The following is a 14550-nucleotide window of genomic DNA, read 5'->3' as shown; positions in this document are numbered from 1 at the left end:
TGGATTAGTAACCACAGGCGCCTCTCGATTTACTATCAGGTGCTCGATAAGTTGTTGTTGGCTTTGGTGCAAAGCTTGCAACTCTTCCTTATGCATCCGCTGTTGTGCAGCCATCATCTGCTGTTGTGCAGCCATGGATTGTTGTTGTGCAGCCATGGACTGTTCATGTCGTCTATTGGCCTCTGTCTGAGCCTGCTGTTGTGCAGCCATCATCTGCTGTTGTTCAGCCATGGACTGTTCATGTCGTCTATTGGCCTCTGTCTGAGCCTGCTGTTGTTGCAAACTCACTTGCATAAACTGCTTCAGCATCTCCTCCATGTTGCTGGACTGTTTTTGGAGTGTAGTTGCAGCTTTCACCCAGGACATCAGCAGCTGTAGCCAAGTCTGTCCACACCGTTGCCCCTAGCAACCGCGTTGCCCGCTACCTCCACCAATTGTAAGGGATCTTCCCGGGGTAGGGTGTGTTTGGACACAGTTCACAGCAGACTTGGAATATATGAAGCAGATCTTGGCGTTTATTCGTGGTACAAACAGTCCAGCAAACAAAACATACAGCAACACCGTGCTTTCTAAGTACAACAAAATAAACAAAAGACCTAGCCCGGCTGGGCGCTTACTAACAGGTTCTTCTCACCTATCTGACATTTATAAAGACAGCGTCTTTTCGTCTGGATATCGCAGGGTGGGTTTTAGCTCCAGCAGTGTCTGTGCTTGCAGCTTCCTTCAACATACAGGCTGTTCATTCCCTAGCTGGGAGCAATCACCTGCAGACCCTACAGAGCCTTTAGCTTCCCAGGCTAATTAGGATCCAAGCTCACCTGATCCCAAACCCAGAACTGGATCGGGGGATGTGGAATGACAGGTCCCTCTACCAAACCTACCTGCCATTCCATATAAACCCAGGCCCGGCAAAATTAAATAACAATTCAGCAGCATATCACTGCTGAGAAACTGAACCATCCTGGATTTACCATCTCACACTGTGTAGCAACCTAGGTGAGATGTACACCCCCTCGATCACTTCTCCCGTGACATGTCTACAACACCTATATACTAGATACCTATACACCTGTATACTAGAGATCTGCCAAACACCCCCCTGTTCCATTTGCAGCAGAACTCCCCAACGGGGGAAAAGTTCTGACCCGAGCGGTGAACCCCATTGAAGTCTATTAGAGCCGAACAGAAAAAATCCAAAGTGCCCATTTTGAAGTAAGTAATTGGCCATAAAAGGGGTATGGGGGTCTGGGTAATTCCCTGGGGGACATGTATCAATTCAAATAAAAAAAATATTATTGTTTTTAAAGGAGCAGTGATTTTAATGATGCTTAAAGTGAAACAATAACAATAAAAAATATCTTTAAATATAGTGCCTGGGGGTCCCTTTAGTTTGCCTGTAAAGTGGTGCATCTGTAGCATGTATGGGACATTCCGCAGCAAAAATTACATTTCTACATTTTAAAAAATGAGTCAAATCACATTTAAATTGACTCCCAGTTGCAATTGCCAGCACCCAGGTATTTAAAAAAGAAAAAAAAAACGGTCCGGGGTGCCCCCCACAGTGGATTTTAAAGGAAACCCCATGCCAAAATAAAAAAACTGCCTGGGTTCCTCCCAAAATCCATACCCTTATCTGAGCATGCAGCCTGTCATGTCAGGAAGGGGAGGACGAGTGGGCGCCCCCCTTCCTGAGCCACACCAGGCCACCTGCCCTCAACATGGGGAGTGTGCTTTGGGGCAGTGGGGCTCTGTTTCTTCCCAGCCCAAAGCACCTTGTCCCCATGTTGATGGTTACAAGGGTCTCTTCCCCACAATCCTGGGCTGTGGTTGTGGGGGTCTGCGGGCGGGGGCTTATCAGAACCTGGAAGCCCCCTTTAAGAAGGGAGCACCCAGATTCTGCCCCCCCCCCCCCCGCATCTGAATGAGTTATAAAACACAGAGAGTTTTTGACAATTCCTTTATTAAAAAACAAAACAAAAACGTGTTCCCCAATGTAAATTCATCATCAATCATGATGCTGGCACACCACCAGAACCCGAAAAAAAAATAGCTCTCCACTCATTGACAGCTTACCGCCGAATGCCTCCTCCGTCAACATAAAAAATTAAGGAAAACTAACGAATGGCTGGCTTGCCGTTTGACAGCTCTTATATAGGTAAGGGCGGGGCCACCTGCAAACATAACCTGATGGCACCACCCCCTCGTGACATCACTGACCCAGCATGCACCAGTCCGTGACATCACAAGGGGGCGGTGCCACAAGCTAGCCATTCAGCAGTTTATTTTTTTAATAAATGACTTGTCAAAAACTCTCTCTGCCTTTTTATTACTTTGATAGACTTTTAGTGAATGGGTAGGGATACTATGTACCTAATACTCATTCACATGGGGGGGGGGGGGGCTGGAATCTGGGGGCCCCCTTGATAAAGGGGGCTTCCACATTCTGATAAGCCCCCCATCTGCAGACATCCACAGCCTAGGGAAGAGACCCTGCTGCTCCAAAGCACCCCCCCCATGTTGAGGTTATGTGGTTTGGTATGGTTCAGGGGGGTGCTCCCTCATCCCCTCACCCCCTTTCCTGACCTGAACAGTCTGGTATGAATTTTAAGGGGATGCCATGCTGGGGTTTTTTTTTTACATTTTTGCATGGGATTTCCCTTAAAACGGTGTGGACTGGGTGGGCCCCACACCTTTTTCTTTTTCACCAGCAGATTTTTTTTTTTATTCAGCTGTCAGCGGGGAAGCCCATTGAAGCTGACTCCTCATCAGTTGTTAAGGACTCCGTTGCTGGCTTCCCGGGCCCACTCCTTAACAACCAGCTTTTACTGCAGCCTGATTGGGCAAAACTTTGCCAAATCAGGGCACAGAATTCACTGTGCAGCGTACAATGCATTGCAAGGCATTTGGTGGGGTGAATACCCATCAAACACCCTGAAAATTTGGGTGTCCCTCAAACAGGGCAAACAGCCAATGTTTGGCCCAAGCTCATGCTCGGGCCGAACCAGGTACACTATTGTATACCTCTATGGCCCTAAGCTATTTTTACATCTCTGGCAGTGACCTGCTTATTCAGAAAAATGATTGTTATTGTCTAGGATAACAAAGTAATGCATGTATTTTTTTTTTATTATTGAAACTTAACTGTATCTAAGCACTACAAAATAAACATATTTAATTTGTTTTTTTATATTCAAAGCAAACTCATCCATCCATTCATGTCCCCATTCTTTATTTTATTGATAAATTACTTTCAACCCGGCCATCTTGAGTAAGGGCAGATAATTCATGTAGCATTGACTTCCTGGAATCCATCTGCCATTAGCTCAGGTATACAGACAGCAGGGTATGCTTAGCTGCAAAAGTCCCTCCTCCAGATGAAAAGAAAAAATGCCCATGAAGTTGCCTGGTATGTATGACATCATATGCCAGAAACCAGGAAGCAACTGAAGAAATGTAAAAAAAAGGTTATAACAAGTAAATAATATACCTTTCTATCTATTTACTAATGCTAGCAGCATAAGGATTAAGATGCTACAGCAATAGGAGGGGTAACCAAAAAAACCTGATCTGGAATGCTGGCATAGTAAAAATGTTTTCTATTTTCCATTGTGTTGGATTTGTTCTCATGTTAGATCATTTTGTATTTTTCTGCAGATTGTGGCCACTGGAATATGCCGCTCAGATGATCATGTAATAAGTGGGGCTTTAAGTGACATGAAATTTCCAGTGATATTAGGCCATGAAGCTGCAGGGGTTGTGGAAAGTGTGGGAGAAGGAGTGACTAAATTCAAACCAGGTACATTGTAATTTATTAGCACCGGCTCTGTATATAAGCTACATTGTGCATGCAGAAAAGTGTGATGGAGCTAAGTGACACTAAACTATGGTTTTTAAAAAATTCTGTTCATGTATGTATTCTCAGAAAAGCCCCTACTATTACTCTCAGCCTCTTCCAAGATCTACTATCTCATTTTTTGCTTCGGTGATCCAACTTCCTAGAAAACCCCAAAAACCAATGCATCTAAGGATTGGTAGGCTACAGTATATTAAGATTTTGCTTTTGGGTTTAGATTTGCTTTAAGTACAGATATTCCCATTCTGTGACTTGGCTTAAACTGTGGGATATAAGTTCAATATATATATTTTTTTTTTCATGAGGAAATTTTTAATAGATAGGACTAGATATACTAAAAAAGTCAGAAAAGCATAAATGCCCTTGTTACTTCCTTATATGGAGGCATGTAAACAGACATGTTTGAAGTTCAGCCTATGTAAAAACCATGTTTCCCACCATAGATACAGAGGAGGAAAATGCATAGCCACGAAGGAACTGGAATTGGGTAATTTACAGGTTCATTAGGTAAACATAAAGGGGGAAAAACCCAAGGAACTAATGCAGTTACCACATCTAGGGACTGGTGAGCTACAATCAGGGCTCAAGTCCTGCGGGAACGCATGAGAACGGAGTTCCTGTACTTTTTCCACAACAGGAACTCAGTTCCCGGTAGCAGCCGTGTCCTGCAAGACTTTGAAGTATGCGAGCTGTGTGACAGGTGCTACACCAGTAGCCGCCGACACAGATCGCAATAGTAAGTGCCGCACACCTGACCATTCAGGCATTGCCAGTAGGAGGCCCCATGACAGCTTACGCTTCGATCTACCTGTCAATTACAGCTAGCTGACGGGTAGATCAGGTTTCTGCTGCTAAGAGATTGAATTTAGTCAGACCTCTCGTGATGCGCTCCTCCCCACAGGCCCCTCCTGATTTTCTGTCTCCTCATCCCCCCCCCCCCCCAGTCTCCTGCATACTTGCTCTGTGCATCCCGCTGAATCCCCCCCTCCTCTATCTTCTGTGCCATATGATGAGAGAACCCAGAGGAGGAGCACAGCTATTCTGCTGACAGGACATGCAGGGAGAGAGGTGAGCTGAGGGAGGAACATCAGTTTGGGGTGGTAAGCTGAGCACAATACCTGGCAAAGTTTAATGCCAGGGGGGAAGTTTATGTGGAAATATGTGGAGGGTTAGATTAGCAGCGAGTGTGTGTTGGAGCCCTGCAGAGTTTGCAGCCCCCCAAGCTAACATACATCTCCTAAGCAGGAACACATCACTATCTCCCCAAGCATTCTGTCCAGATAATGTGCAGTTCATTTATGACCTTTCCTTTTAACCCTGCGTTATCCAAACTCTGTTCAATGAAAAGTGTAAACTCACCACATAAACACTCTATATACAAAATAACATTCCCCAATAAAGATCAGAACATGATGTTCACATTTGCATGGAAGCACAATTGAATGAATGCTGATTATTCAGATAATTACCGTATTTATGTTTATTGAGGATTGTTTTTTTTTTATGTACTAACAGTTAAGCTTCATAAACACAATACGAAAATTGGATGAAAAATACCACTTTTGATGTATTCGTGCATATCATTTTTTTGGTGGGTGAGTGGATCTTGGGTGGGAGTTCCCACACTTTTTTCCCCAGGACTTGACCCCTGGCTACAATATATTATGATTTTGCTTTTAGGTTTAGGTATGATATAAGTGCAGATATGCTCATTCTGGGTCTTGGTTTATACCATGGGCTACAAGTCCAACCATTTTTTTATGACGAAAACTCTAATATTAATAAGTGCAAGATATAGCGTAACAGGCAGAACAGCATACAACATACACAGCTACATTCACATCTTTTGCATTACTCATTTAGGGTGTTATTAGAGAGGTATGTACTGGATCAAAGCCTAGATAATTCAATACACTTTTTTACCAGATAAGGAACAGGAAGTGGGCTGTATAAGGTATTTACTGCAGAAGAAAAATGTTTTACTATCCAAAGTTAAAACAGCAAGGGCAAAAGATTTAATAGATGGAAAGATGAAAAAATGACTGAAGTTACGCTTTAAGTGATACAGAAGATAGATTATATTATTATCTATTAGGGTATAAGGGAGGATACAGAAGGTTGAAGAGATTACAATTTATTAAGATATAAGTCAAGGTGAAAGAGCTTACAATCTACTGATATATAACAGAGGATACTGAAGGTGGAAGAATTTACAATCTGTAATGCCCCGTACACACGAGTGGATTTTCCGTCAGAAAAAACTTGGATGGTTTTTCCAACGGAATTCTGCTCAAGTTTGGCTTGCATACACACGGTCACACAAAAGTTCTCAGATCTTTCGACTGACAAGAACGCAGTGACGCACAACACTATGACGAGCCGAGAAAATTAAGTTCAATGCTTCCGAGCACGCGTCAAATTGTTTCCGAGCATGCGTAGGAATTTTGTGCATCGGAATTTGTACAGACGATCAGAATTTCCGATCAGAACTTTTTCTGACCGAAAAATAGAGAACATGCTCTCAATCTTCTGCTAGCTGGAATTCTGCCAGCAAAAGTTTGATGGAGCATACACAGGGTCGGAATTTCTGACCAAAAGCTCACATCCGACTTTTGCTGGCAGAATTTCTAATCGTGTGTATGGGGGTTCAGGCTGGATTCACACCTATGCATTTTTTGTGCTTTTTGCATTTTGCAGATTTGCACTACAGTCCATTTACCATGGTTTCCTATGGAGCATGCTCTGTAGTGGAAATCTCCAAAATGCAAAAGCACTAAAAATGCATAGGTGTGAATCAGGCCTAAGGCTGCATTCACACCTGAGCGTTTTCAGCTCATTAAACGCTCGTAAAATGCCTGAAAAACACCTGAATAATGCCCAACAAGCAAAATCCCATTTTGTCACCTGAAGCAAAACGCTTGAAAAACACCCTAAGCTCGAAAAAGAACTTGAGTTTCTTTGGGGCAGATTACAGGCGTTTTTCTGCCTCTTACATTGGTGACCTAAACAAAATCGCAGCAAAAAATGTGGCAAAATCACAGAAACTGCAACAAAATCAGTGTAAAATTGCGGTAAAAACGCGTAGCTTTGAAACGCTCAGGTGTTTTTATGCCTTAGGGTATAAGGAAAAGATACAGAAGGTGGAAGGGTGTGCAGTCTATAAAGGTATATATGAGAGGAATAAAGAAGCTGGAAGCGCTTACAGGGGTAGATTTACTAAAGCTGGAGAATCAGCTTTCATGTTTTATTGAAGTCACCGGTGCACACTGGTGCGATGCCAGACATTGCATGTGATTCGCACTGCATTGCTGCGCGGATCAATGTGATGTCTGTGCGATGTGAATTCAGCCATACAAACTGTATGGCTGAATTTGCATTGCATTTGGATCAAAGTCATGATGGAACCTTTTTTTTGTCTGCACCAGAATCAGATATCATGGGTGTTCACACCCATGCAATCCAATTCCTGTCCAAATTCACAGTTCACACTGCGATCTGCGAACCAGTCTGGGGTCGTCAATAACTTTATATTGACACCTACAGCAGTTCACAGAGGGTAGTGTGAACCGCTGGGGATTCAGGTGCCATGCGGGAACCCATACTGGATTTGCAGGGTTTGCCGCATCGCACCAGTGCGAACCACGCCTAAAAGCTAATTGAGCAAGTTGAAGTTAGAAGCTAATTGGCTACCATGCACAGCTGTCCCAGAGTCTATTAGGGTATAAGAATGTAATACAGAGGGTAGAATATATATTATTGGCTAATTGGCTACCATGCACAGCTGCACCATAGTCTATTACAGTAGGGTATAAGAAAGTAATACAGAGGGTAGAAGACACTACAATCTATTAGGGTAAAAGAGGATACCGAAGGTATAAAAGCTTACATTTTTTTAGGGAGAGATACAGTAGGTGGGAACACCTGCAATCTATTTTAGTATAAAAGGAGTATATTTTAAATGTAATAGTATATTGTCAGGGTGTTGCAATTATATAGTAGAATTCTTGATAACCTGCATAGGGCCTTTCCTTTTTTTAGTTGTTCTTGCTCTGATTTACAGTGTGAATTCTCTGGGTAGAACAATCTACAAAAGCATGTTTGAAATATTTTAGTAATGAACAGTTGATAAATACTGTATACATTGGCAAAGTGGCCATGAAATGAAAAAAAACTTGCAAATTTACTACTTTGCCTACTTGACTACTTTAAAAATATGCCCCTAATTCAACATGAATTGACTAATCAATTTTAGGTGGTCATACTCTTTCATTTAACCATTTATGTGACAAGCATATTTAAATACTTTTCCACTTTGTGAACAGATTTTGAACAATTGTTTTTAATTCCCGCAGGAGATAAAGTCATCCCACTCTTTGTGCCACAGTGTGGAGAATGCAGATGTTGTAAAAATCCAGAGAGTAATCTGTGCTACAAAAATGAGTAAGTAAATAATTAAATATTCAGAGGGCATAGCAATTTATATAAGATAACAAACTAGGCCAAACTAGCCCAACACCATTCAAATCCAAACAATAGAAAAATAATCTTTGTTGTGGTAATATGGCCATCACAGGAGGACATGGTTCTTTATGGGTCAGATAGCTGTGTAGAATACTTTTTGCTGAACCTTTGTCGCTTTAATTTTTTTTTTTTTTGTCCTAAAAGCATGTTTTACAGTTTTGCTTGACTTTTGCCATTTCGCAAACCATTTTCCAATGTTTTGCCATATTTTATTGAGACATGCCAAATTTATACTAAGCTAGTAATGGGCTATAAAACAACAGATGTTTTCATGGTTAGCATAGATTTGTTTTTTTTGGCAAGGTTACTAAAAAATGCATAACTTTGGTAAAAAAAAAAAAAATCATAACTTATGGCATTTCAGACAAACTCACTACTAGAGGCCCACTTAGACTGGATTCACACCTATGCAGTTTTAGTGCTTTTTGCATTTTGCAGATTTGCACTACAGTCTATTTAACATTGTTTCCTATGGAACACGTTCTGTAGTGCAAATCTGCCAAATGCAAAAAGCACTAAAAATGCATAGGTGTGAATCCAGCCTTAAAGAGGAAGTAAACCCTGATGGGTTTACTTCCTCTTTGTTTCCCTGCAAAGGTAAAGCATATCACAATGTCACCGCTGTCCCCTCTTCCATGGAGCATCCATCTTCTTTCTGTGTATAGTGGCTCTGGCACTTTGATTGGCCAGAGCCGTGATGACGTCACTCCCACGCATGGGCATGGGAGCCGCCACTAACGTCATATTGCCGTTAGCAGCAGCATGCTCAGTTCGCCTGCACGCCAGTGCGCCTGCATGCGCCGTAGACAGCAGTGCCTGTCTTTTTGCAAATATCTCCTAAACCATATAGGTTTAGGAGATGTTTCTTGGACCTACAGGTAAGCCTTCATCTAGGCTTACGTGTAGGTCAAAGTGATCTGTAAGGGTTTACAACCACTTTAAGACTGAATTTCTGTAGATAATAATCCATATAGAGACAAATTAACTACATACAGAGAAAGTGGATGGGAGGGGGGACTTTCCTCTGATCATTCAGCTGTGTGTTTTCTGAATCAAATCCTACACCATTAACAGTATAGAAGTATGTTGACTGCACGTGGTAAATTTTAAATATTTATTTGCAATGGTTCATAGTTACCTAAGAAGAAAAAAATATTTTTAAAATTATTTATTTAGGAGTAAAATAAAGAAAATTGTCAAAACACCATACATTCCCTTTACATAGAAGTCTTCTATTTCCTAAATAGCATTGGCAAATATGATGGCGTGATGTTGGATAAAACCAGCAGATTTACCTGCAAGGGAAAATCCATTCACCACTTTATCAGCACCAGCACATTCACTGAATACACTGTGCTGGATGAAATAGCTGTTGCCAAGATCCATGAGGATGCTCCACTGGAAAAAGTCTGCTTGATTGGCTGTGGGTTTTCGACTGGATATGGCTCTGCTGTGAACACTGGTAAAGTAAGTACTAAACCATATTGCTAATCAAACAGTCAACATATTCTTGATTCTTTACTGCATAATGATACCACAAGATATTTTCAGGGTCTGATTTTTAAGGCTACTTGCACACAAGGCATTTAGCCCGTGTGCATCCAATCCTGACAATTTAGTATGCCCAGGAGGCACAAGTGAATAGTCCAACCCCACTGCCCACAGCCTGTCCAAGTTTATGGCAAGCTTAAATACATTGCGGCTGGAGGGGGCTGCATGCTGTAGTACTCATATGTACGGCCCTATGCATTCAGGGATGAATATCTGGAAAATAGATTGCTTGCACTCCACACATTCATCCCTGAATGCATAGGGTCCTAATCATGAGTAGCACTCAGTACAGCATTTACCCCTGTCTAGCCACAGCAGCTTTCAGCCTGCCTTAGAGTTCGACACAACACAAAACCCGTAACTTTTATTCTTTCTCCTGTCCAGAAAATATTCCTCCGCATCTTGTCTAGGGTAAATTTGCTTTGCTATGGAAGCACAATTACAAAAATACTCTGACAGGGGTCCATTCAGCTTATATACACTAGTAGTACCAACATCCCAAGAAAGATATATGCACAAGGAGTTTGGAGGTAAGGGACTTTTATGGTACCAAAAATTGAAAACAAAAGAAAAAATACTGAAAAAATATATCAATTTATTTAGCACATACTCCACATATATATAAAAAATCCAACATTTAATACAATTCCCTATGGTCTATAACAGACACCTGATAAATAGACACAGGTGACATTCTATTAAAGACTGAACCTCTGTCGGTCTTTAATAGAATGTCACCTGTGTCTATGTATCAGGTGTCTGTTATAGACCATAGGGAATTGTATTAAATGTTGGATTTTTTATATATATGTGGAGTATGTGTTAAATAAATTTATATATTTTTTCAGTATATCTTCTTTTGTTTTAAATTTTTGGTACCGTAAAAGTCCCTTACCTCCAAACTCCTTGTGCATATTTGCTATGGAAGCCTTGACATCTAGAGTTGAGGCATAAGACTCATCCACATTCAGCACTAGTCACTGCCCTTTTATTGGCTCAATCCTTATACACACTACAATTTTTTTTTTTTTTATCGTTCAGCCCAGCAGAAAAAAAAAACCTGACTGTTCGGGTCGAGGCCACTGTAGTAACAATCTGATGTTAGTACAGTGATCTCCCCTCTGTGCTTTGTGTTCTGAGTGGGGGGCAGCCCTCCTGCCAGAACATTCCAGTCAGCGTTTTCAGCCATTGGGTTAACAGCCAGCTTCTGTTGGACTGGCTGCCGTACACACGGATCGAATGTCGGAATTTCGCCCAGTTTCTATTGAACCTGCTGATGCCGCCTGACATTCAGCTCATATGTACTAGGCTTCACTGTGTCTTTATAATGAGAAAGGCACACTCAATGGAAAGGAGGCCAGTAGCTGCGTGGAGCTTACACTTTACGTTAAAGTGGAACTAAACTTACTACTTCCCTACTTATAACCCGCAATCATTGCTCTACTGGTCCCTCACCGGCAGCGGCATCTTCTCCACAGGTGCAGTGATTGCTCTAAATAAGCCTTCAGTTCAACTTTAAGAAGATTAAAATGGAACTAAACCCATCAATTTAACAGTTCCCCAAAACAGTTATATTCAAGGCTTGCTGTGAATAATAACTGTCATGCCGCGTACATACGACTGGACTTTCCAGCAGACTAGGTCTGACGGAATCAGTCCGTCGGACATTCCAATCGTGTGCGGGCTAATCCAATCATTTTTGATTTAAAAAATCCGACAGACCTAGAAATAGAACAAAATCTGTTCGATGGACTCAATTCCTATCGGGAAAACCGTTCGTCTGTATTCTGGTCTGACGGACCAAATATGATATGCAAGGGAAGCTATTGGCTACTGGCTATTGAACTTCCTTTTTTAGTCCCGTCTTACGTCATCGTGTTCAAAATGAATGGACTTTCGAATGGACTTAGTCCATTCGTGTGTGGGCAAGTCTGTTCGTTCGGAAGTCCGTCAGAACTTTTCCGAAAGTCAGTCGGGAAGACTGTCGGACTTAGTCTGCTGGAAAGTCCGGCTGCGTGTACGCGGCATCACAGTTGCTTGTGCTCGCAACTGAAGTGCCAAACCATCAAATGGCTGGTGTCATAGCTGTAAAAGGCAGGGAGGTTTAGTCCCTTACCCCAGCTCCCCCAGATACTTACCTAGCTTACTTACCCAGATACTTACCTAGCTCCTCTTTCAATCCAGCACTATGTCTGAGAGCAGCGTTGCTGCTATCTCTCTTTCCTCACAAGCACAGAGGTCGCAGTGAGGGCCTTTGGCTGCGGCCGCTGTCAATCGAATCATGGGGTGAGGAAGGAGTGGGGTGGAGCAATGCTTTGTGTGTCTATTGACCCACACGTCTGCTCACAGAGTGAGCGCTTGCTATGGGGGCAAAAACAAAACAGGAGGAGCCAAAAGGACCCCAACAGAGAAGGTTTGTGCCACTCTGTGAAAAATAATTGTAAGGACAAGGTAAAAATAACATTTTGTTATTTTAAGAAAAAAAAAAAAAAGCTTCTACAGTAGAGTCAAATTAATGACAAACAGGGAACTTTTTTATGGAGAAGAGAGGTAATATCAGACACCTTATGGCACTTGTTCTTGACATCAATTTTAGTTTTAGGTAGCCAGAGTGGTGGAGAGATTCCTGTTGTGCAGCATATACTCTACAAAAAAAAAAGAGTATAAAACTGCATTAAGGCCAGATTTATACCTTTGCATTACTGCAAACACATTACAGTGCATTTTGTCACACACCGTTACTATAATGCCGCGTACACACTTAGCAAACTATCTGGCGGACTTAGTCTGGCGGACTTTCCGCCGGACTGTCCGCCGGACTTTCCGAACGAGCTACTTGCCCACACACAGCACTTTTTCAGTGGACTAATACGGCGTACTAAGTTTGCCGGACTATCCGCCGTACTTTTAAAATGAACGGACTCGCCCACACACGCGGAGGAAAGTCCGCTCATTTTGAGTGCGTCTCCAGGTAGCCGGGGCCAGCGAAGGAGGCGTCGCTGGCCCCGTCACCTGGTATGGAGTTAAAGGGTAATCCCTACGCCAAAAAATTGGCGTGGGGATCCCCCCTAGGTCCATATCAGACCCTTATCCGAGCATGCTACCCGGCCAGCCAGGAAAGGGGGTGGGGAGGAGCGAGCGCCCCCCCTCCTGAGCCGTACCAGACTGCGTGCCCTCAACATGGGGGTTGCTTTGGGGAAGGGGGGCCAAGCGCCTCCCCATCCCAAAGCACCTTGTCCCCATGTTGATGAGGACATGGGCCTCTTCCCGACAACCCTGGCCATTGGTTGTCGGGGTCTGCGGGTGGGGGGCTTATCGGAAAAGCACCTTGTCCCCATGTTGATGAGGACAAGGGCCTCTTCCCGACAACCAACCGCCAAGGTTGCGTGCGGGGGGATTATCGGAATCCGTGAGCCCCCTTCAATAAGGGGGCCCCCGGATCCCGGCCCCCCCATCCTATGTGAATGAGTATGGGGTACAATGTACCCCTACCCATTCACCTGTGAAAAAAAGTAAAAAAACAACAACACACAAGGGTTAAAATAGTTTATTGCACAGCTCCAGGGGTCTTCTTCCGTCTTCGGGGGTCTTCTCGCCGGACTCCTCCGCTATCTTCTGCTCTTTTGCTAGCTCTTTCACTAGCGGAGGAGCCCGTCTTTCTTCTTCGCCACCACCCTCTTCTTCCGACTTCGGGGGTCTTGTCCCCCTCTTCGGTTCTTCTTGCCGGGCCACCGCGCCTTCTTCTAGCTCTTTTACAGGCGGTGGCCCAGTCTTCTGTCGCCGCTGCCACTGTCTTCTGTTCTTCTCTTCTTCTGTTCTTCTCTTCTGGAGATGTTGCCCCGTCACTGCCTCTAGTCACAATGGCAGGGGCGCGCCGTGTCCGAAGAGGGGGACAAGACCCCTGAAGAGGGGGACAAGACCCCCGAAGTCGGAAGAAGAGGGTGGTGGTGAAGAAGAAAGCCGGGCTCCTCCACTAGTGAAAGAGCTAGCAAAAGAGCAGAAGAAAGCAGGGGAGTCTGGCGAGAAGACCCCCGAAGACGGAAAGGAGACCCCCGGAGCTGTGCAATAAACTATTTTAACCCTTGTGTGTTGTTTTTTTTTTTTTTTACTTTTTTCACAGGTGAATGGGTAGGGGTACATTGTACCCCATACTCATTCACATAGGGTGGGGGGCCGGGATCTGGGAGCCCCCTTATGAAAGGGGGCTCACGGATTCCGATAAGCCCCCTGCATGCAGGCCCCGACAACCAATGGACAGGGTTGTCGGGAAGAGGCCCTTGTCCTCATCAACATGGGGACAAGGTGCTTTGGGGTGGGGGGCCCCCCTTCCCCCTAGCACCCCCCCATGTTGAGGGCACGTGGCCTGGTACGGCTCAGGAGGGGGGGGGGGGCGCTCGCTCATCCCCACCCCCTTTCCTGGCTGGCCGGGTAGCGTGCTCGGATAAGGGTCTGATATGGACCTAGGGGGGGACCCCCACGCCGATTTTTCGGCGTAGGGATTACCCTTTAACTCCATACCAGGTGACGGGGCCAGAGACGCCTCCTTCACTGGCCTCGGCTACCTGGAGATGCGCTCAAAATGAGCGGACTTTCCACCGGGCGGGAAAAGTTCGTTCATTTCAAAA

General features: G+C 43.9%; 1 protein-coding gene across 1 annotated transcript in view; it reads left to right on the top strand.

Annotated features, from left to right (window-relative positions):
* LOC143974845 (alcohol dehydrogenase 1) overlaps positions 1-14550 on the top strand; it is a 62824-nt gene that overhangs the window by 24442 nt on the left and 23832 nt on the right. The window contains exons 3-5 of the mRNA XM_077476602.1: positions 3655-3796; positions 8206-8293; positions 9622-9841. Of these exons, the coding sequence (XP_077332728.1) occupies positions 3655-3796; positions 8206-8293; positions 9622-9841 (450 nt within the window). The remainder of the gene's footprint in view (positions 1-3654; positions 3797-8205; positions 8294-9621; positions 9842-14550) is intronic.

The sequence above is a fragment of the Lithobates pipiens genome, unplaced genomic scaffold (assembly GCF_037356315.1).
Source record: "Lithobates pipiens isolate NorthernLeopardFrog02 unplaced genomic scaffold, aLitPip1_a1.2 Scaffold_13, whole genome shotgun sequence".
Lineage (NCBI taxonomy): Eukaryota > Metazoa > Chordata > Amphibia > Anura > Ranidae > Lithobates > Lithobates pipiens.
The sequence above is the reverse complement of the archived record's forward strand: the minus strand, read 5'-3'. Positions and strand labels throughout refer to the sequence as shown.